The following is a 21,960-nucleotide window of genomic DNA, read 5'->3' as shown; positions in this document are numbered from 1 at the left end:
ATTTGTGGCATTGCTTTCAAATGATTGTCAGACCACTTATTTAGCTGAGACAAACACCCGTTCTGAGTCTGTTCATGTTCAGCTTCATAACCATTTGTGATTCAGAAGTGTATCCTGCTTTTAAACTCCTGGGCCAAAGCCTAGGCAAATCTTCCCTTCTTTTCTAGGACATCCTTCCAGCAGTTCACCAGACCAGACTGAGTGCTCCGCAGCTCCAGACTGAAATCAACAGTTCTATAATTGGCAGCAATCAACCTTATGAATTTATTCACATCTCCAGGGGACAACTATCTGAACACAAACCATTTCTTTAAAAATAAACCAAACATGCATACATGGAACTCACAAACTGAGTGTGCAAAAGACAACTTCTGGTAGGGATGATCTACTAAGGCTTAATAGTGTACAGGCTTTGTTCACAGATACCAAAGACCCTATAGATTACGTACATATGTGACCTAATGGTAGATTATCTATCCACTAAGCACACTGCTGGACAAGAACAATCAGATAGAGGTACACTTATCTCCAGGAAGTGGGCTATAGTTTGATCAAGGCTGGTTAACTGATTGTAGTTGAAAACAAATTGATATATTAATTTGCAAGTATATAACCTCAATTATTTTAGTGTCAGTTACCACACACAGAACACCAGTGACCAATGGACAAATCTATGAGTATGCAAAATTGTACTGACCACCACCATAAACTTAATACTGATCCAGTAGCTTGTGGGAACATGAAGGATAACATTTAAAATAAGGTAACATAAAATGATTGGGTTGTAGCCAATCTTTGTCCTATTCAGAGTAGACCAACTGAAATCAATGGGCATGACTAACTTGTATCCATTAATTTCAGTGAGACTACTCTTGAGTAATACTTAGTTGGCTGCAACCCACAGTATAACATTGCATCCTACTGGTATTCCATTGTTTTGAGTTCATGAAGGATACTCACAAAGAGTGGATGGGCATATTAACAAAATGGGACAATAATGATTTTGGTGTGAGTAGCAAAATGGAAATGTATTCTTCTTAATGTCCCATTAACTTCAGTGGCCTTCAGCAGTGTCTCCTGAATGCACCCAGTCATAGATGACGAGAGGAATGCTCACCAGGGAAAACATTACTCCTAATGCCAAAAAGAGAGAGGCCTAGAACCAAAAGGGGAAAAGTAGTTCAGCTAGCAGAACTTATTTTCATAAACAGGTTAACCAAGTGAGAATGTTCATCAAAGCCAAGCAGAAATATTTTATGCTCTTGGAGGACTAGTTTCAGACTTAGTTTAGGGATGGCTACTGGGACAAAGCTTGAGATAGCTCCTGATCTCTGAAACTTACCCAAATCCTCTGAATCAGTTTTGATCCATCTTGGTGGGTGATTTTTAAATAAAGTGATGACGGGAGAATAAAAATCAGCATATTGGCAGAAGTTACCCCTGTGGCAAACCAAGCACATAGATTTTGTTATAACAGACTAGTTGATGTGACCCACAATAAAAGGCATTTCTTAATCAAATATAATTTGAATACTGTACCTACAACTCCAAAAATATCCTTCATGGAAGGTATGAAAATAACTAACAAGTTAATGATCGCCAGAAGGATCACCGTAACCACAACGTGACGGCACAAGTGAAATTTGGTTTTTCTAGTAAGCTCAAATATAGAAGAACGCACCTGTAAAGAGGGGGGGGAAAGAGCTATTGAAATCAAAATTTGCATAGTTTCACATACTAATTCCCTCCATGGTATTGTATAATGCACTTAAGATTTGCTTGACTCCAAATTCATTCTAGAGAACTTAGGCTTCAATCCTAACACCACTTACTTGGGAGTAAGCTTTTTTGAATTCAACAATATTTACTTCTGAGAAAACTTGGTTAGGATTGCACTGTTAGACATGGTAATGTGTTTGTGAGTATGAGAGAAAGAAAGCATACTATCTGCATTTCCACCAGATGCTATTTATTACAGCTGCAGGCTTTTTATGTTAACATCATTTGTTCTAGTGTCAAAATTAATTACTCTTCTGCCAGGATGAAATTCATTCTTCCTCTCATAGAGCTTAGCAAATCAGACGCACAACAGGAAAGGATGAACATTTTCCTGCACCAAGATATGTCACATTTCTGCCTTCCGCTGCCTAACTGAGCCCATACTGTGGAATGGGATAGTGCCCACTTAGGAATTCACAGGCACTATCCTGCATTAATTTATTTGCTTTTTAAATTAAATTTCTATGCTGCCCTATATCCAAAGATCATAGGGAAGCTTACAATATAAAAAACACAACAATATAAAGAATAGGTAAAAGGACCCCTGACCATTAGGTCCAGTCGTGGCCGACTCTGGGGTTGCGGCGCTCATCTTGCTTTATTGGCCGAGGGAGCCGGCGTACAGCTTCCAGGTCATGTGGGCAGCATGACTAAGCCGCTTCTGGTGAACCAGAGCAGTGCACGGAAACGCTGTTTACCTTCCCGCCGGAGCGGTACCTATTTATCTACTTGCACTTTGAGGTGCTTTTGAACTTCTAGGTTGGCAGCAGCTGGGACCAGGCAATGGGAGCTCACCCCGTCGCGGGGATTTGAACTGCTGACCTTCTGATTGGCAAGCCCTAGGCTCTGTGGTTTAACCCTCAGCGCCACCCGCGTCCCTAATATAAAGAATAATAGCAAACAAATGCAATACCCCCAGAGTTTAAAAGGCTACAGATTGCTTAATGTAGCCAAAGCCCTGTAAGAAGATGAATGTTGCTGCCTGACACCTAAAGATAGGTAACAAAAGTGACAGGCAAGCCTCCCTGGGGAGAGCATTCCACAAATGGGGAGCCACTGAAGAAAAGGCCTGTTTTTGTTTTGCCACCCTCCTGACATCTCATGGAGGAGGCACACAAAGAAGGGCTTCAGATGATGATTGCAGGGTCCAGGTCAGTTCAAATGGGGAGGGGCGGTTCTGAGCCACTTAAGGGCAATCAGGACAGATTCTGCTAGTTTATCACTTGTCTCACTGCCCAGCAGTTTCCCTGCCTAAGCTGACAAGAGCTGGTCTTGGAGGTGGTGTTGAGGACTCTAGGATTGCTGGTTATGGGGGTCTTCAACATCCATGCCACAATCACTGGCTCTGGGGTGGCTCAGGACTTCATGGCACTGCTACTGTTTACTTGCACTTTTTCTGGGGGTGGGGCAGGAGGTTGATTTTAAACTGTAGGCCACCGTCAGCAGGACCAAATCTAAATGAATCTATGCAGCAATCTGATAGTTGTTCCTAGGAAATGGTAAGACATCTCCAAGTGAACAGGAGCCTCAGACTTACAGTGAAAAATAACACTGGGACTGTGAGGATGACTGCAGCTATAACAGCAACACGGACTGTCAAGATGAGGATGTCATCTTTATTCTGATACTTGTGAAGCAGATCTGACGACACGGTTTCTGCAGGGAAGACAAAGAGAGAACTGTTCCAGCAATTAAGCAATTAATTCATAGAAGCTGTCACTTGGCAAGAGCCACCTCAAACAACAAGTGACTAATCTGCAGGCAACGGGGATGGCGGTGAAGCAGGCTGGATCAAATACAGCGTTTTAACTCATGCTCCACTGAACCGCAAAGATCAAATTCGGCCTGAAACCTGATGTACACTTGCCAGAGAGTAAGTCCCATTCATTTCAGTGGAGCTCAGTTCTCAATTGTGCTAATGTCCAGGGTGGATGTGAACCACCAATCTGCTTGGGCCTGAAAGCAGCAAGGAAGTGAGAGGAAAAGAGCCCAAATACTTGGAGCATTTGCTTCAGTTAAAAAGGTAAAGGTAGAGGGACCCCTGACCATTAGGTCCAGTCATGACTGACTCTGGGGTTGCAGCACTTATCTCGCTTTATTGGCCGAGGGAGCCGGCGTACAGCTTCCGGGTCATGTGGCCAGCATGACTAAGCCGCTTCTGGCGAACCAGAGCAGTGCACGGAAACGCCGTTTACCTTCCCGCTGGAGTGGTACCTATTTATCTACTTGCACTTTGACGTGCTTTTGAACTGCTAGGTTGGCAGGAGCAGGGACCGAGCAACGGGCGCTCACCCCGTCATGGGGATTTGAACCGCCGATCTTCTGATTGGCAAGTCCTAGGCTCTGTGGTTTAAATCAAACAAGTTGCAAGCGCAAGCAATGCAAAAAAGAGTGACATTTTACAAAAAAAAATTCATGAAATTATTTTAACTTGGGATATTAGGACAATTTAAACAGTCATTTTATTTATAAATACAACTGTTTTCACTCCCTGTATTCAAATTAATGGAATGTTACGAGATTATTCTGAAGTCCAGGGACAACCAGGGGCTTTTGCACCTGGGGCAAAATTGGAGTGTTGAGAGTGCTGTGGACCTTTGGGGAGAGGGGAGAAAGAACCCATGAAATTATGATGCAATTTCAAGAGGATCTATTTTTACTAGATCTGATGTGTGTTGTGTGTGCTTGTCTTCTCTCTCTCCATTTTCTCCCCTACTCTCTCTCCTTTGATTCCTGTGACACCCGACTTTCCCTACTACATATTTTCCTCCCCTTATTGGCCCAAGTCACTCCACTTTCCCTCCTACTCACTCAAGAACCTGAAGCTAAAGTATGAATAGTAGGTTTTCCCTGCTCCTTTCATATAATTGGCTGGGGGGAAGAAGCAGATCGTCAGGTGAAGCAGAGGTGCTACACCTGCTTCCTGGCAGGTGGGCCACAGTTGCTTACCAGAAGGGAGAGGGGTGAGGTTGCAAGGAGATCAGTGATGTGAAAATGCACTGACAGATCCCATCTGGCACTTCTGAAGATGCATCTGCACTGCACTGACCTCTCATTTCCTTTTTCTTCTTGTTAAGCAACAGCAAGTGTCCAGCTAAGAAGCTAGGATAACTGCTCCATCCCTACCCAGTGGGCCCGGGCAGATGTTCCTCCCCTCCTGCTAAGAATGAAGTGACTGGGGGCAGTGCTCTGATTTGTGTACTTCCCTGCCCCCAAACACTTGGGAATGCAAGTATGATGTCAAGGGCCAAGGAAATGCCACTTTCAAATAAGCAGACGATATCTCAATTTTGACGTTACCTTCTGTGCACGGTGAGGAAACAAGAAAGCAGCACCTCAACCATTTACAAAATTCAGAAAACAGACAGAAACAAACAAACACACCTTTTAGTTTCTTTTTCTCTAAATGTACTGAAAAGCAAAGAGGTGAGTAGCCAAAAATAGTCACTTACCATAAAATGTCAAATAGCCAAAAATAGCAGTCAAGAAGTACATGACAAACATGGCGAAGAAAGAGATTCTTGAAACCATCTGCATTTTCTTCTGCGAACGACTGAAAATAAATAAATGGGGCAATGGGGGAAGTTATGGAATAATTGGAACTATACTTGAATGTACGCCATTTAACAGGAACAAGTCTGAAGACCGTTGAGATCTCAAGGAGAAGCACTGTACGGGAATGGTTTGGGGTAAACAACTGTCCACACCATACCACTTCATTGTCCACCTTCTTGAGATGGTAACGATTAAAGGGCTGGTTTATAGGTGGCTTTCCCTATATGTAAGGAACCACGACCCTTTTACTTAACACAACAATTAAGGTTTGAAGCCCACACAATTAAGGTAAAAAGAGATAACAATGGCATTGTGGTTTTTAAAGTTTAGCAAAGACCAGGAAAACAAATCTCCAATTAATTTAGGGAGCCCTTGATTCCTGGGTGGGGAGTGGTAATTTCCCCCCTCTCTGCTACAGAGATTCCAACAGAGTATCAAGTCCAATCTAGTAAGGAAAGGTCCATGTGGTTTGCTTGCATAAGGCGCTAGGTTCAATAACTAACTCTTCTTGATTTAGAGATAACTAACACTTTTGGTTTCTAGGAAATAGCAGTTCAGGGCAGGGGCTGCCAGCACCTGCACAGACCACCAGACTAGATGACTTATTAGTCTGCCTCAGTTAAGCAGTTCCTGTGAGGAGTCCACTATCTTTCTATAAATGAATCCATTATAGGAACATTGCATAATTATAGAGGTGCCAGCTCTAGCTGGAGATTCCTGGGGCACCAACATTTTGAAATGATCCTGAAATCTATGTAAGGTTAAGGAGTTTTTATATGGTCCACACATTCACAAAACAGAGGAGGCCCCAGCTAATCTCAGAAGTCAGCAAACTTTTGCCTTCCAAATGGTCTTTTAAGTAGCACCGTGTTGGCAGCGATTCTTCTTTCTTTTTGAAAATGGAAGCTAGTATAAAGCATATAAGATTGAAAGCTCCATAAAATAACATCGACAATGCTGCTAGCTCCTGCACCAGATATAGCTGCCTTTGAGACAGACACCAGTTATTGGCTGCACTTTGGCATTGCCTCGTATAAAGTGATTGTTCACACTGTTTCTGTCTCTGCTAACAGCTGTGTAGATCTAAGGAGAGCCCCATATTTGTTATGTTGCCACCCTCAAACCCCCTGGGTGAGCCAAGTCTTCCTAGATGACGAGCAGGTCCTGCTGCTTTTCTCAAATTAAAGTTATTTTCTCTTAGCAGTCCAGAGTGCAACTCAGTACCAACGCTCTACAGACAAAGCAGTTTGCTTTAATAACAAAACAATGGTTTCTCTCTTACTCTTTAAGTTCACAGTAGATTGGAAGGACCGAGGGATGGCACACAAATGCAAATGTAATGGTAGGCAAAGCGTACACGGTCTGTTTGAAAAACAAAAACAAAACTATGAGTCAGGAGGTAGAGACGTAGTCCCTCCAAATGTTATTAAGAAAATTGTCATCGTTTCCAATATACAAGTTTGAATTTTCTGTGCTCTTCAACTGGGATTGTCAACGTTTTGCTCTGGCGGGGTTCCTGGTTTTTTTTATAGTTGCATATCATGTGAAGCGGTGCCCAGCGCTGCAGTGCAATGACCAGGGAAAGTCCCAAGGAAATGGAATGGAATCCAAAGGTTCCCTTGCTCTGATGAAAGGTGTCTTTCTGTTTGTGGATGGAAACCTTTGGATCCAACCTACTGTGTTTTTGCCATGATTTGAAACCTTAGGAGCTCTGCCTAGAAAAACATGGCTTTCATGGGACTGGGGACACCTGTTAAATTATAAGCATATACAATGATGTTTGAATACAAGGGAAACTACAGTGGTACCTCGGGTTACATACGCTTCAGGTTACATACGCTTCAGGTTACAGACTCCGCTAACCCAGAAATAGTACCTTGGGTTAAGAACTTTGCTTCAGGATGAGAAGAGAAATCGTGCTCTGGTGGCGCGGCAGCAGCGGGAGGCCCCATTAGCTAAAGTGGTGCTTCAGGTTAAGAACAGTTTCAGGTTAAGTACGGACCTCCAGAACAAATTAAGTACTTAACCCGAGGTACCACTGTATAGTGTTGGTGTTGCTGCTGATATGATTATTACATCTGATTGGCTGCACATATTTTCCTATGCAATCTGCTGTTCAGAATTATTGTCAAAATTTTCCCCAGGTCTTTGAACTCTTCAACCTTGGAAACAAAATCTAGGTAAAAATGTAATTTGCTCTGGTTGGAAAACTTGCGTTTGTCTAGGATTTCTTGCACCGTCTAGCTGCTGGCATGTGGAACAAAATGACAAAATGGCGTGTAAAGAAACGTACCTTGGAATTAATGGTGACGTACTTGGGTTGGCACGTATCCACATAGGCAATGCTAGAGTTTGGAGACAGAGGTGCGGTGGCATTTTTCTCATCCAGGCGACAAGGAATTTCAAATTTCTTGTATACAACCTGGGATAAAGGACCACCATTGAAAAAATATCCAAAACAAATGACTTGATGCTGGAAGTTAATAATTTCATTCTAACCGAAACACCAAGCAAAACTTACCACTATGAGAAAAAATACCATGCAAGTCAGGGAAAATCCACTGGTGTAGCCGAGATACCCTGAGATAAAATCAAAGGAAAACTTATCCAGCAACTCATTCAGATTTATCAAATTACTAACAGGTTAAATGTTTTAAGTTCTGGTGAATAATATGGAACATATTCCAATAACATGCGGGGAATATCTATGCCACTTTTGTCACAAATACTTTTCAAAGACACTGGCTTTCAGACAAAGCCAGGAGTAGCTGGCAGGGGAGTTGACCTGACCTTCTGTCACCCATGTTGCCCGTGCTTACCAGGAGGTAGAGGAAGAGGCAGCAATGAAGTCAGCATGGTGCAAACACACTGATGACAGCATCAGATTGGTTCTTGCTGTATGTTTATAATGGAACAAGTTCCCCTCCACCTCACCCCCTCTCTACTTCTTAGTAAGCAGCAGCTATATGGATGGCAGAAGGTTAGCACCACCAGCTGACCAAATTGTTTTTTATTTGGTTGATTTATAGTTACATAACCAGGAGCAGGGTGACGTGGCAGATGTGTGTGTGTGTATGTGTGTGTGTGTGTGTGTGTGTATGGGGTGCCACCGAAAGGCACTTACACGTTAATAATTATTGGTGTAAACCTAACTCTATTTACCACTGAATTCAGAGTAGACATGGTTAGGACTGCACTGTTAGTTAGCTTTTTTTATAAAAAAATAATATTTTTTTTTTCCATTTTAACAATCCAATCAAATTTTTTTTAATATTTTTTAAAAAATGGTTAGCTTTTCATTTGGATTTTTATTTTTGACAACCATTTGTGTCACTCAAAAGGACACAATGCTTCTCCATGTTGAAGCAGGAGTAACACCAACGGTTCTGATAGCATATCTTTATATTTTTAGAATCCTGGCTCAAACAATTCAATCTTTGCAGGAGGAAAAATGATTCATTAAGGAGCAAACATCAAGTGGAATTGCAGAGGGTTCTTGACTGTGAAAGACAATGTTGTTGTCACATTCTTATCCTGTCTTCAAACACCCAGTGAAAAGTCTATAGGGGTTTCCCTGAATGGAGAAATCCAGTTAAATATCATGTATTATACCATGAAAAACAAATGGCATTTTTCAGTGCACTAGTTTGGCTTCTGGAGAAGGAAAGGTCTGGAGACATGGCAGCAACAGGCAGCTAAAAGCTGAATTGCAGAGGCCTCGTTGCAGAGCAAGGAGTGAAGGGTTGGCAAAAAGCGAAACTGTGGAAAGAGGGTTCTGGAGCCAGGCTTGGTGAGTCTCAAAGTCAATTAAAAATATCTTAGACTAATGAATGTCCCGAGGTGTTTACTAGTCTGTGTTTTATGTAGAATTGGTCACCTTTTCTTAAAGGTGATGTTTAACAGAACCTTCCCTTATTTTAGGAACAAAATATATGTTAACAGTATTTTTAAAAGAGCGAGAGAGAAAGAGGGAGAGAGACTAGCCAACTTTATTTACATTGCCTCAGGGGGAAAGAAATCCTTTTTTGGCCATAATCAGTGGTCAGAAATAGAAAATACCAAGTGACGACATTATTTTGTCTCAGGTTCAGACAGCCAGATGTATTCAGACAGTACCAAATTGTACCTTAGGCTTCTTATATTATAAGGTTCCCTGTGCATAGTTTATTCTGGAGCTAAGGAATATGCTTGAAACAGAATGTGGCCTTCCATGATTGGAATACACCCTGAATATTAAGTCTAAGAACCATACTTCAAACTAAAGAAGGTATCTATCCTTACCTAAATTTTTAAGAAGACACAAGGGAAGGATTATACAGAACGTCACTGTTACAACAAGAAGCCTCCCATCCACGTACCAGGCCCTGTAAAACATTTTCAAAAGTGACAGGATAGCATCACTTTTTTTTAACCCTGAATTCTCATATTTTTATACAGTTGGGGTTTCCCCCACCCCCTATTAAGTGACTAGTTGCTCAAAAAGATACTGTTTCCCAGGACAGGTATAAGTAAACAGCTATGAATATGAAGTTGACTTTCTTGAATCTCAGCCACAGGAGTCTGCAAACATCACTTTTTCGTGGGAGTTATTAAGAAAAGGATTGCCCAAGTGCTAAGAGCTATGCCAGGGGTGGAGGGCAAAGCCATGCCAATTGGCATTAGACCTGCCTCAGGCTGTCAACATAGGAAAGGTTCGCTCAACCAGGCAGACAGTTATTTTGCAATATGTGCTGTGGCCATAAGACAACATGCACTGAATGAAAAGCCCTTGCTTCTAGGCGTATGATGTCTATTGTGATAAGCTGAGATATGAACAAATCCCGCCCCGCCCCCCATCCACATATGTGGTCTCTTTGCTCCTTCCTTTGTGTGAGTTAGCAAACAAATCAGAAAGTCTCCTATTAACTACAGTTTTCTGTTTTGTCTGAACTGGGAAACTCAACAGCTTCAGAACAAGACAGAATATTAAAACAATGGTTTGGAGTTAATATCCATATTCTAAAGCTGTTAACCATAGTTTCCTGGTTTGAGTGAAATGGGAAACTGTAGCAAATGGAAGACTTCCTGGTAGGTTTGCCAGATTGCATGAAGGAAGGAATAAAGGAGCCGCAAGTGCAGGCAAAAGGCTCGTTGATATCTCAGCCTATGAAGCAGAGGGGTGATTGTACAAACTCTCCCATTAACTCATTTCTCTGTACCAGGGTAGCCAATGGAGTGCTCTCCAAATGTTGTTGGATGCAACTCACATCATCCCTGACAAATGGCTATGCTGTCAGGGACTGATGGGAGTTGTGGTCCAACAATATCTGGAGAGCACAATGTTGGCTACCCAAGCTCTATACTTTGCAAAAGGAGCACTACGGAACATTCTGGCTGCTGCTTTTGATCAGAACAAGCCTTCCAGTCAGGTATTAGAAATTGGTGCTGATGCTCAGCTAACTTTTATTCAGGGTAAAAAGGTAAAGGTAAAGGGACCCCTGACCATGAGGTCCAGTCGTGACCGACTCTGGGGTTGCAGCGCTCATCTCGAATTATTGGCCAAGGGAGCCGGCGTACAGCTTCCAGGTCATGTGGCCAGCATGACTAAGCCACTTCTGGCAACCCAGAGCAGCGCACGGAAACACCGTTTACCTTTCCGCCAAAGTGGTACCTATTTATCTACTTGCACTTTGACATGCTTTCAAACTGCTAGGTTTATTCAGGGTAGATCCATTGAAATTAATGGCCATGACTAACTTAAGTCTAGTAACAGGTTTGCTCTTAAGTAAAAGTTAGTTGAATACAACTGCTCAGTTTGTCTCTTTAGCACAGTGCTGGAGGCACTGGAGGGTACCAGGCTGGTGAAGGCTGATCTAGCATGAAAAATATATATCTGTGAGTGGTTTGCCACTTCCCTCAAGGCATTTTCTGTTCAGTTTAGTATATATTATATCTCAATGGCGTACCCTCCGCCCAAGAACTTGAATAATAATGCTTTGTTTATTATTATAGAGTTTTCAAAAAAAAACACCAAAACAAACAACTGAAGCAGCACAGAATAGATAACTTCAGGCTTATATTTTGCTTCTTTGTATTTCTCTGCCTTTAATAATCCCATAAAAAGTTGTGATGTAACACCTAGCATTCAAAACCAGCAAGACAGGAGCCTATAACATTTCTAGCACAGAATACTTTTGATAAACCCCTGCCTTAGACCGACTAACCAATTAGTCCAGTCAGCAAAGCCACAAATTAAACTTACGAAAATGTTTCTTCTTCTCCCATAAGGAACTTTATGGCAGCAGGTAGTTCATTTTTAACTATGAAGAGATAGCTCAGCATTGCTGGGGAAAACAAGGTCTTGTTAGAAAGGGAACATAATCAGTCATGATGCCAAGACACTGCCGTGTGCTTGGTTTTTCTCTGTGCTATCCTCAGGGCCAATTCAAAGGAGTCTTTTTGTATATTCAGCTATGATATCCCCAAGTACAAAATACACACTATGGGTGGGTTCAGAGATTAATATTGCTGGTCCAATAAACTGTGGTATATTGACATGTGAACGAGTAATGAGATTGAGGGCTCCCTCTTCCTCTTCTTGCACACCCAGATGCAGAGAAGAGTGCCTAGTCTGTTAAATTGCAATATCCCCATGTTATCTGGATGAGGAAACTATGGTTTTAACTGCTTCCAGCAAGCCAGGATTGCAAACCAGTATCAAGCTGTGGTTTGCAATTCTGGCTTGCAGGTAGCACCCAAACTTCCGAGTGCAGATTACTGAAAATAAAGGGAATGCAAGAATGCTCAGGCTGCTTGCCCATTTCCAATGGACCAGAAATATTATGTCTGAACTTGCCCTCTGTTTGTGTATCTCACATGGATGTCTAAATGACACATGCCTGTATTGTCAGTAGCTTATGCCTTTAATATATGCATCAGAAGTGGCCCAATCCTTTCCCACTCACCATTTGTGTGCATTTTAAAGAGATAAGTCACTCAAAATACATCATTTGAAACTGAGACACACAGCATAAGTTTTTTTGTACTCAAGTCAGGAACCATAACGAAGTACAAAAGGTCTCATTTGAAGTGGCCTCCAGGCTTCAGTCTATGCAGTGAATATAACCCAGTGATAGTCCTATAGAAATAGAATAACTGGGCCAGCAAACCTCACATGATGTCATTAACATGACCCATACTAGGAAAGAGTTTCCCAAAAATAGGGTGGGGGAAAGGAATTGATAGACTTCCATCTATCCTTGGAAGCATACTGGTCTCTTTATTAGAACTGGCAGAAGGAGGAGCAAAGGCATACGGGCAGAAGGTGAATCCAAATAGCCAAGACAGCAGAAACACTAGATATACTTCCTAACACATATTTATTACAATACAGCGAGAATTTAAGTTTGAGCAGAGTACAGTGGTACTAGGGAGACTGAAAATGCCAAAAGGTCACCTTTAAGCACACAGCATTTACCTCCAGTGTTCTGAAGAGACGTGGATCCAAAAACAATAAACTTCCCCGGGGTGCCAAAGATTTGCTCGCCAAGTTTTTCATAAACCATGCAGCCTGGTTAAACCAAGTTAGAAAAGAGTCATGATATGATACAATAATGACAAGTCATTTACAGTTCTCGCACTCTCATCTACACACACACCCCATTCATAATTCTGTGTACATCTCTGTAGTCTATCCAGCTTATCATGCATTTCCAAAATGTCAGAAGTTGTCACTTATACTTAGAGAGGTGGAGTTCAACACAAAATGAAATCTCCTTGCTCCCACCCCCTTGACATTTGTAATGCTTCTGTTCAAACGCTTCAGTAAGCTCCTTTAACCTGAATATGTTTGGGCAAATGTACATATCTGAAACAGCAGGAAATTGAATATCGAGAGTTCTAGGAACAAGTGGAACACGAAGCATTGTAAAGCCCAATCATAGCATTGGCATCATCATAATATTTTTTTTTTTTTTTTTTTTTGGCCAGGTCATGTAAATAGGCAGATTGAGCTCTATGACCTCCAAACTTTTTTATTTCACTTCAAATTCTTTCTTTAAAAATTCATTTTTGGATATAATCTTACAATCTGAGAAGAAAATATTTAAAAGGGTGAAAAGTTAAAAAGAAAAAAGAAGAACATGATACAACGCAACTCTTGGGGCACAATAAACCACCGAACATTTGAAGAGCTCTGCTGCATCTGATCAATGCTTCATCTGGTCTAGAATCCTGTTTCATACAGTGACAAACCAGATGAGCCAGGAAGTTCACAAGCAGGGCATTAAGGAAACAACCCTTTCGTGTTGTTGATCTCTAACAGGTGCTATTCAGTAACACACTGTACAGAAAATTAGAGAACCTTCCTTTTTCCAACAATGTTCACTTCCTTTGGTATACTGAAGGATCTGCAGTCAGACCAAGGATATATTTGTTTAGGGTTGGCCAATACATAAGAACACTTTAAGTTGACATGGCACCAGCAGCAGGAATGTTCCTTTATCTAGCTTAGGAAATCGAGACACTACATGCACTTCCTTTATGCACTGTTGTCATTTACACTGTGTCTTGATACCCTCCATCTTCTGGTACTTTGTTAAAGCACAGGATGGGGAGTTTGAGGCAGAAAATGCAATCCATCAAGAACTGGTTCTGCTCTGTTTCCTGCAGTCTCACCTGAGTCGGTATCTGCCTTCATGAACTGAAGGCTCAATTATCGCTTCCTTTGATACACTTCTGCAAGGCTTCAATTTCTCTGGTGAAGTAAAGTGCATTTAATGTTTTCTATTGTATTCAGGACCACTACTAAAATTTTTCCCCCTCCTGCACTATTATAGCACTGAATGGGGGGGGGACAAAAACATTTATTTTATTCTCCATATACTTCACCCTGTCACCTTCATTGCTATTGAATTGTACAACGTTCTTATGAATTACCTGTTTCCTTTGCACACAACAATAGGAGGTTTATTGAATAAATAGACAGCAACGTCACTGAAATCAAAAGCAACCTATAAAAAAAGGAAATAAGAAAGAAAAATATATCATCGTTATATAATAAGCCAGGTCCTGTACTGCACTGAATTTGGAACAGTGGTAGAAATATTGTTTCAGCCACTGGAAACAAAATGACTCAGTAGTGTCCAGGTGACAAGCAAATGGAATGAATGTTAAGATATTTCCTGTAAAAATTGATAGTTTAGAACAGGCATCCCCAAACTCGGCCCTCCAGATGTTTTGGGGCCACAACTCCCATCATCCCTAGCTAACAGTGGTCAGGGATGATGGGAATTGTAGTCCCAAAACATCTGGAGGGCTGGGTTTGGGGATGCCTGGTTTAGAAGAACTCAGAGCTCTAAATCACAGGCCATTCATCTTCCTATGGAGTGATCAAAGACCTGGGTCTATTAATTTAAAAAAAAAAAATACATTGGTCAAAGGGAGGGAAATTATTTTACGCTTTCCAAATGTTATCCCCATTCCTGCAAGAGCCTATGCAGAAGTTCATAAAGCAGAGAATTCATGGGATGTGAAGTTGCTCTGTTAAATTATTGTTTACATCAGCAAACTATCTGAGAAAGGAATGTTGTTGACTTGAATTATAAGTATAAAACCAATTAAATTGCTTATTTAGAGTATTGCTGAGTAGCTAAACTAATTGGCTGACAAAGATTTTATAGTGTATCTCCATCAGTTTTAGGTTATTTGTCTCCAGCAAATTTGGCTGCATGATCCAAGCAGAATATATTTAGAGTTACAAACCTTGTGTAGTGTGTCATCACCCCCCCTCCACCCCCCAAAAAAGGAGGTGGGGGGGAGATGTAGTGGTGGTCATAGCAGTAGGATAAAGGCTGTCTTTGTGCTTACAGAAATTTCCGCAACATCCAAAATATTGAAGGTTCGTCGCAAAATTTTGTGCCTGAAGTGTGGGGTGAATTGAGAAATGCTGTCTGTCCGTTTGTCCATCCTTGTTTAACCCAGAGCCCCATATGGATTTATTGGGGAATTTTAATACCAGAATAATTATGAGATTTTCTGACCCCCGTTTAGCCCTCAGAACAGGATAGCCTTGAGTTAATTGGAAAGTCAATAGCTAAGCTACACTGCCTCCAGAACTTTTAAATTTAATTTTCAATTAAGGGCTACTGTTTTGGCCAAACTCTCTATCCATATAATGAATGGTGGTGCGTTACCTAAACTAGGCTTCCTAGGAAAGCTGTGGAATGCTCTCCGCTGGGAGATCCACTTGGCACCTTCCCTTTAAAGCACAAGGAAAAACATTTTTATTCTCTTGGCCATTGGCATTTAATTCTCTGCCTATTTTGGGTGAGGTGGTGTTGAGTTGGATTTGCTCTTTTATGCATATTATTGTGGCTTAATATGTTTTTGTTCTGGTTTTTATATTTGTTTTTCATATTTGTTTCTGCAAGTCACTCTGAGTTCATTTTTGTGTGTGAAAAGGGGCCTTATAAATATAATAAACTAATAACAGCAGTGATATGGCAAGAGAAGCTGTTTATTGTCTTTGTACATTTTTATAGACATAGGGAAAATCACCACCGATATTTTGTATGGAACTGAAGTGTGGGGTATATAATGGAAGCTATAGTTTCTAAGAGCTCTTTTGTGTCTTGCAAGTATTATGGTATGAGCCAAAGTTGGGCCTCCTTTTATTAAGGCCTGGGTACAGACGGCATTGCTCATGTGCTGGCTAATGCTACAGCAGATGCTCAAAGCCAGACTCTCCAAATAGTCTCACTCAATAAATTAGTACCATAAATTGGACCAAGCAGTGTAAAGCTCTTCAAATGAATATGGTATGAAAACGGTGTGGTGGTTAGTTACAAATGCAGCTATATTTAGTACCTTGATGCAAGCCACCAAGATAAATTAGTCTGAATAGACAAGAGTCCTATTAAGAAAATGTTTAAATATATGACACAGCTGGGAGTTATATGCTCTTGTAGTGATTTCCATTCAGACTATTGTCCTTTGTATTCAAGCAAGGAAATGAATAATGTCCCTGGCACATCTGTCAGATGTTGTTAGACCACTTTGTATGGCCACTTTGGATAAGCATCATTCCTGCGGAATTTCTCTAAGAAAGAAAACATCCTCTCCCATTAGCAAAATCGATTCTAGTAGCAGATAATGGTTGTGTTCAGATATAATGCTAAACCAAGGTTTAGTATATCAGAAACAAGCCTAGGCAAGCCTCAGGCTTTCATACTCCTCCTTCCCCTTCCCTCCACTGGAGCAGCTGGGAGGATGAAATTGGAAATGTTCACTTCCATTCCCAGGCTAGCTTCTATTTGATCTCCACATGTCTACCCAGTTTTACACTTGAGCTTGTGATTTGTATCTGTAATTGTATTTCATTGTATTGATTTGCATGTTTATTGGTTTTGAAGAGGCCTATGAATAAATGGGGACGCAGGTGGCGCTGTGGGTTAAAGCCTCAGCGCCTAGGGCTTGCCGATCGAAAGGTCGGCGGTTCGAATCCCTGCGGCGGGGTGCGCTCCCGCTGCTCGGTCCCAGCGCCTGCCAACCTAGCAGTTCGAAAGCACCTCCGGGTGCAAGTAGATAAATAGGGACCGCTTACCAGCGGGAAGGTAAACGGCGTTTCCGTGTGCGGCTCTGGCTCTGGCTCTGGCCAGAGCAGCGATGTCACGCTGGCCACGTGACCCGGAAGTGTCTCCGGACAGCGCTGGCCCCTGGCCTCTTAAGTGAGATGGGCGCACAACCCCAGAGTCTGTCAAGACTGGCCCGTACGGGCAGGGGTACCTTTACCTTTACCTTTATGAATAAATGAATGTAGGTATTTCACCTCCCCCCCCCATCCAAACTAAGATCTGTGGTTAGTGTTAGCCATGGTTTAGAGCAAGCTTCCTCAACCTCGGCCCTCCAGATGTTTTGAGAGTACAATTCCCATCATCCCTGACCACTGGTCCTGCTAGCTTGGGATCATGGAAGTTGTACACCAAAAACATCTGGAGGGCTGAGGTTGAGGAAGCCTGGTTTAGAGAAACAGGATTATAATCCATGGTTTCCCTAAACCTTACTTAACTAATGCTTGTCTGGGTTCAGACACAACAAATAGCCACTGTTCATTGAAGCAAAAGCTTCTGATCTCCTCCCTGTGGCTGTGCTATATGAACAAATGTACTGGTGGGGAGCATGTGGACCCTGAAGCTCATGCGTGTAATGGTGAACCATAGCTTAGCATAATATGTTAGTACTGGATCTCTAAACTGCAAGAAGTTGTACTTTGCGGGGGTGGGGGGAACCCAAGCCATGATACGGTCTTTCCTGAGTTTTCAGCACATTACCTAATGGCTGAGCAGTTCTTTAAATAAGCTAACAAGAACTGCTACTAATCATGTTTCTGTTCAAGCCATCAGTAGCTGCGGCCAGTGTTTGAATTGGATAGGAAGAAGTCTCTGGTGACTCGTGCTTAGTCACAGATGTTTATTCAAGAGCCCCAAGTCGTAGTTTCTGCAAAACAGTAATGTGGTTTCTAGTCCTGAGCGCCCCATGGCAAGCCCAGGATGGTCTTTGCAACTAAAAAGAGGAACAGGGAACAATATTCTAATCTGCTGTCCTTCCTTGCCCTCAAAATCTGCTGCAGGTTGCTATGCATGAACTTGGTATTTTCCACGGCTTCCAATAAAACAGCATGAACAGATTGTTTGCTGTATGGGTTGTGGTTGAGACAGGCTGACTACTGCCAGTACCAACCCGGGGAATGGTATGAAAACATGAACAGTGCCGGCTTTCTGCAAATTCAAAACATGCACCGCGGAGCTGAGAAAACTCTGCAGCACCCAAAGAGCTCTCATGTTTCATATGTTGAACCAGGGCTAACAAAAGCATACTTGTCAAAAACCACTGTTAAAAAAAATAAATCCGCAGAACTAATTTTGTGGCAAATACATCTGTAAATATATACGGAGCATTCTCTTTAGTTGATTGTTGTCTATTTATTCCACAAATGGAAAAGAAAAAAAGTGTGCAAGTGATAATGCCGTTTAACTGGTTCACAACACACAAGGCTTCCCTCAAACAGTTTCAGCGTTTTTAGCATCAATATACTGAAGTTAGAAAAATGTTCTTCACCCGATTCTGAGGGATATTAAATGTGTACAAAGCAAATGGCTCTTACTTCCTGCTAGCAACGCAAAGGTGCTTCTTCTTACCCTGTTAAGTGTTAGATGGCATTGCACCTATTAGTGAGAATAGATAATAATGGGCTGTAGGTGTGAGGGAGGGTGGAGATTTAAGGTTGCATTCATAACATTCTGAGGTAACTTGAGGAGAACAGGAAAACGACTGTGTCAGTTTCAGAGCCATTTAGTGTTGTCTTAACCTTTTAAAAACCCTTCTCGTGCTCTTTTGTGCTGGAGCACACATTAGGGTTTCCACAGTCCTTTTTTCGGGGGGCTGGGCGGGGCGCAGGGGCACGCATATCCCTAAACATTTTGTGAATCTAAGTTTGGCCTCATTGAGGGGCAGTATTTCAATATGGGTAGGAAAATGAGAGTACCCCTAAACATTTTTTAGGGGGGGAAAAGCACTGGGTTTCCAGGATTTCCACTGACCACTGTTGCTGTAAATTTCACGTCTGCTTGATGCATAGAGCTATCTCTCCATTCTGTGTAACAGAGCAATTCAAACTGCCAATCAGCTATGCTGGAAGGGATCTGGACATAGCTGTCAACTTTTCCCTTTTCTTGCGAGGAATCCTATTTGGAATAAGGGAATTTACCTTAAAAAAGGGGAAACGTTGACAGCTATGGATCTGGATAGAGCGTAGTTGTTCCTTGGACCCTCCTGTTGGCTAGCAGAGAAGATCTACTGTCAGCGGGGAAACTCTTGAAATGGGGCTGGATCCTGAGCCAGCCCTGCTGCTGACATGTGACAGTAACAGTCCTGCTCTGGATCTGTTTGCAGCTTAAAGGTCCAAGAGAAGGCCAGAGTTTTCTTTTTTTTGGCCAGTCAGCAACTTTTGGTCATTTTTTTATTGTTAAACTGGGTAAATACTAAAGTTATTCTCACTTCCCTCCCACCATTTCTCAGAATACTGGGCTACAAATGAAATGTGGTTTTTGCCAAGACCTTTACCTCATCATCTATCTGAGCCCTGTTCTCAAGGTTGACATGGTCTTTCGTCCAAGAGCAGGCTGGCTACTAGCTCCTCGCCCTCAAAAGCAGTGTTGCTCATTTGTGTGAGTCACCTGTAGCTGTCTGTTCCACAGGGTGATTTTCTGTGGTTGAATTGCTCTTAGCTTGCTGAATATTTGTTACATGAAAAATGTAGCATGACTTGCCAGACCTGTCCTTACGTTTGCTTTTGTATAGCTTGGGGGCTGAAAAAATGGGGGGGGGGGGAGAGCGCGCACAAGGCAAAGAAGGACCCTTCCCTCCTTTTTTGCTCTCCTTTTTCACACAATCTCTCCCTTTCCTCTTATCCAAATAGCCTCAGGCAGAAAGGATTGGAAAACAAGAGGAAGAGAATGGAAGGAGTCCTCTCTCTGCCTCTTAACTCACCCCTCTCTCCTGCAAGCCAAGCTGTTTTCAGGAAGTGTGGCAACAGGGAAAAAGGAACAGAGAGGTAGGTAAATGGGAGGGCAGTAAGACTTCCCATAGCACTGCTGTCACCCACTGGGAAGGATGAGGCAGTGGTGAACTTGGGGCTGCATAGGGGCACTGGTGGAGCCAGTGTAGCACTGCCACCAGCGTGCCCACACAGCCTCAACCCTCCCCAAACCCAACAACTGGCAGTGATGCTCCTGCTGGGAAGCTTTTACTAGAGTTTCACCCCAGCCAGGAGAGATGCTCCTGAATGCATGGGGGGGCTTGGCTTTACCCCACCCTACGCCCCCACGACCAACCACCAAAAAGTGCTTCAGGTACCATGAGGGATAGTCAGCACAAACATTGCATTTCTTCAGAGCAGAAAACACATCTGAAGACTCTCCTTGACTGCCTTCAAGAACTGGGGGGAGGGTTGTTGACAGGAAAGAGTTCCTCTTTCTGTTGAACAGGTTCAGGGCTGGATATTTTGCTATCTCTGGACAACCTCATTGACTGCCCCCCCCCCAAACCAATTCATTCTTTCACTCCCTATGTGATCTGGAAATGTGTGAATCACCTTGAATATTCTGGGTAGATTCTTGAGCTCAGTTTTTAAAAAAGCTTCATTCCAACAGCTGTAGCTCTAGTAACCCAAATTTTGATACACTGCAATGTAGCAACAGCTTCCTAGATTTGGTGGTGTTGGGATTTTTGGTTACAGTGTTAAAAAAACCCCTAACATACATTTATCCTTGACTGCGAACCAGTTTGTGGTTCCTTTGTAACAAATATTAGATACTCAACAATGACTCTGGGTACCGAGTAACACATATTGAATTTCTTGAATTTCTCCAGTGTAGTACTGGAATTTACCGTATTTTTAAAAAACAATGTAGTGGCAAAGGGTGCATGTCAGGTAGAAGCTCTCCTGCCCATGAAATAAACTATTAATTTTAATCTGGTTCACATTAATTTCAACAAGGCTTGTACAGGGCGCCTTCTCTCTGTAATCTGCCCACACAATACAGTATGTATATTTACTCAGAAGTAAGCCCCATTGTATTCAAGAAGATTTATTCCCAAGAAAATGTACACAGGATTTCAACCACAGTCTGGTTTCTTCTCTATTAATAGGATGTTCTAAACCACTTTTTAAAAATCAAACCATCTATCTATCTATCTATCTATCTATCTATCTATAAAACATGTCTCTGGAGTGGAAATTATTTTTATGTTTTTCGAGGGTGGGCACTGCTCCATCTTTAATCTATAAAATCTGTCTTGTTTACAAGAGACATCTTTTTCAGGGAAGCTGTAAAACTGCTTCACAAAGGTGTGTTTTTTTTAAGACTGTGAAGTTACTGCAATGTTCCTTTACACTCTTTGGCACTTCTCGAAGATTGAAAGAACCCGTGTTTCTAGCACCTAAAGTCTTACTTAAAGCTTAAGTAATTCACTCCTATATGCAATTAAAACTTTTCAGGTTTGCTCCTTCGGATGCTGCTAAGATACTGGAACTTATATAGAGGAAATATATTTTGCTCCAGATAAGAATTCTCAAATGATGAGTTAGGAACTACCAATGACCAAAGGCAAACATTATGGATGGATTGCAAAAATGCATCTAATAAGCATTCATTATTGGGAAATGTTAAAACGGCTATAATGTTTTCCCCACCCTCTCTGGCAGAATTGAATGTAATTTGCATGGTAGTCCATTATGAGGAGATGCAACCTGCCAAATACTGGGACAGCAGCAGCAGCGGTTTTTCCACAAGGACAGCTTTGGGGGTGTAAAAAAAAAAGAAAGAAAAAGGATTAACTTAATCTCCTCTAGTGTTTTGTGGGCAACTGGTTGGAAAATTGCAGCCAGAAGAGAGAAAGGAGTGCCAAATTGGGACAGATTGGTCCAGTGGTTTTTGTGCTAAGCACCTTGAAAGTTGATTTGAGGGTAGAGGTAAGGAGCACTGATATGGAAGAGTCTGGGGAAAACAATTCCCTCTGGTTACAAGCTTGACCTATCAGCCTCCTCCCTCTCCCCACCCTTGCACTGCTCCACCCATCCCTCCCCAA

General features: G+C 42.0%; 1 protein-coding gene across 1 annotated transcript in view; it reads right to left on the bottom strand.

Annotated features, from left to right (window-relative positions):
• Positions 1-240: 240 nt before the first annotated feature.
• SLC38A1 (solute carrier family 38 member 1) overlaps positions 241-21,960 on the bottom strand; it is a 41,215-nt gene continuing 19,495 nt past the window's right edge. Inside the window, exons 5-16 of the mRNA XM_079994297.1 lie at positions 14,251-14,324; positions 12,791-12,883; positions 11,576-11,657; positions 9,616-9,698; positions 7,856-7,914; positions 7,628-7,756; positions 6,617-6,696; positions 5,232-5,332; positions 3,317-3,435; positions 1,540-1,681; positions 1,343-1,440; positions 241-1,156 (exon numbers count right to left, since the gene is read on the bottom strand). Of these exons, the coding sequence (XP_079850423.1) occupies positions 1,055-1,156; positions 1,343-1,440; positions 1,540-1,681; positions 3,317-3,435; positions 5,232-5,332; positions 6,617-6,696; positions 7,628-7,756; positions 7,856-7,914; positions 9,616-9,698; positions 11,576-11,657; positions 12,791-12,883; positions 14,251-14,324 (1,162 nt within the window). The 3' untranslated portion in view covers positions 241-1,054. The remainder of the gene's footprint in view (positions 1,157-1,342; positions 1,441-1,539; positions 1,682-3,316; positions 3,436-5,231; positions 5,333-6,616; positions 6,697-7,627; positions 7,757-7,855; positions 7,915-9,615; positions 9,699-11,575; positions 11,658-12,790; positions 12,884-14,250; positions 14,325-21,960) is intronic.

The sequence above is a fragment of the Podarcis cretensis genome (genome assembly GCF_951804945.1).
Source record: "Podarcis cretensis genome assembly, chromosome: 10".
NCBI lineage: Eukaryota > Metazoa > Chordata > Lepidosauria > Squamata > Lacertidae > Podarcis > Podarcis cretensis.
The sequence above is the reverse complement of the archived record's forward strand: the minus strand, read 5'-3'. Positions and strand labels throughout refer to the sequence as shown.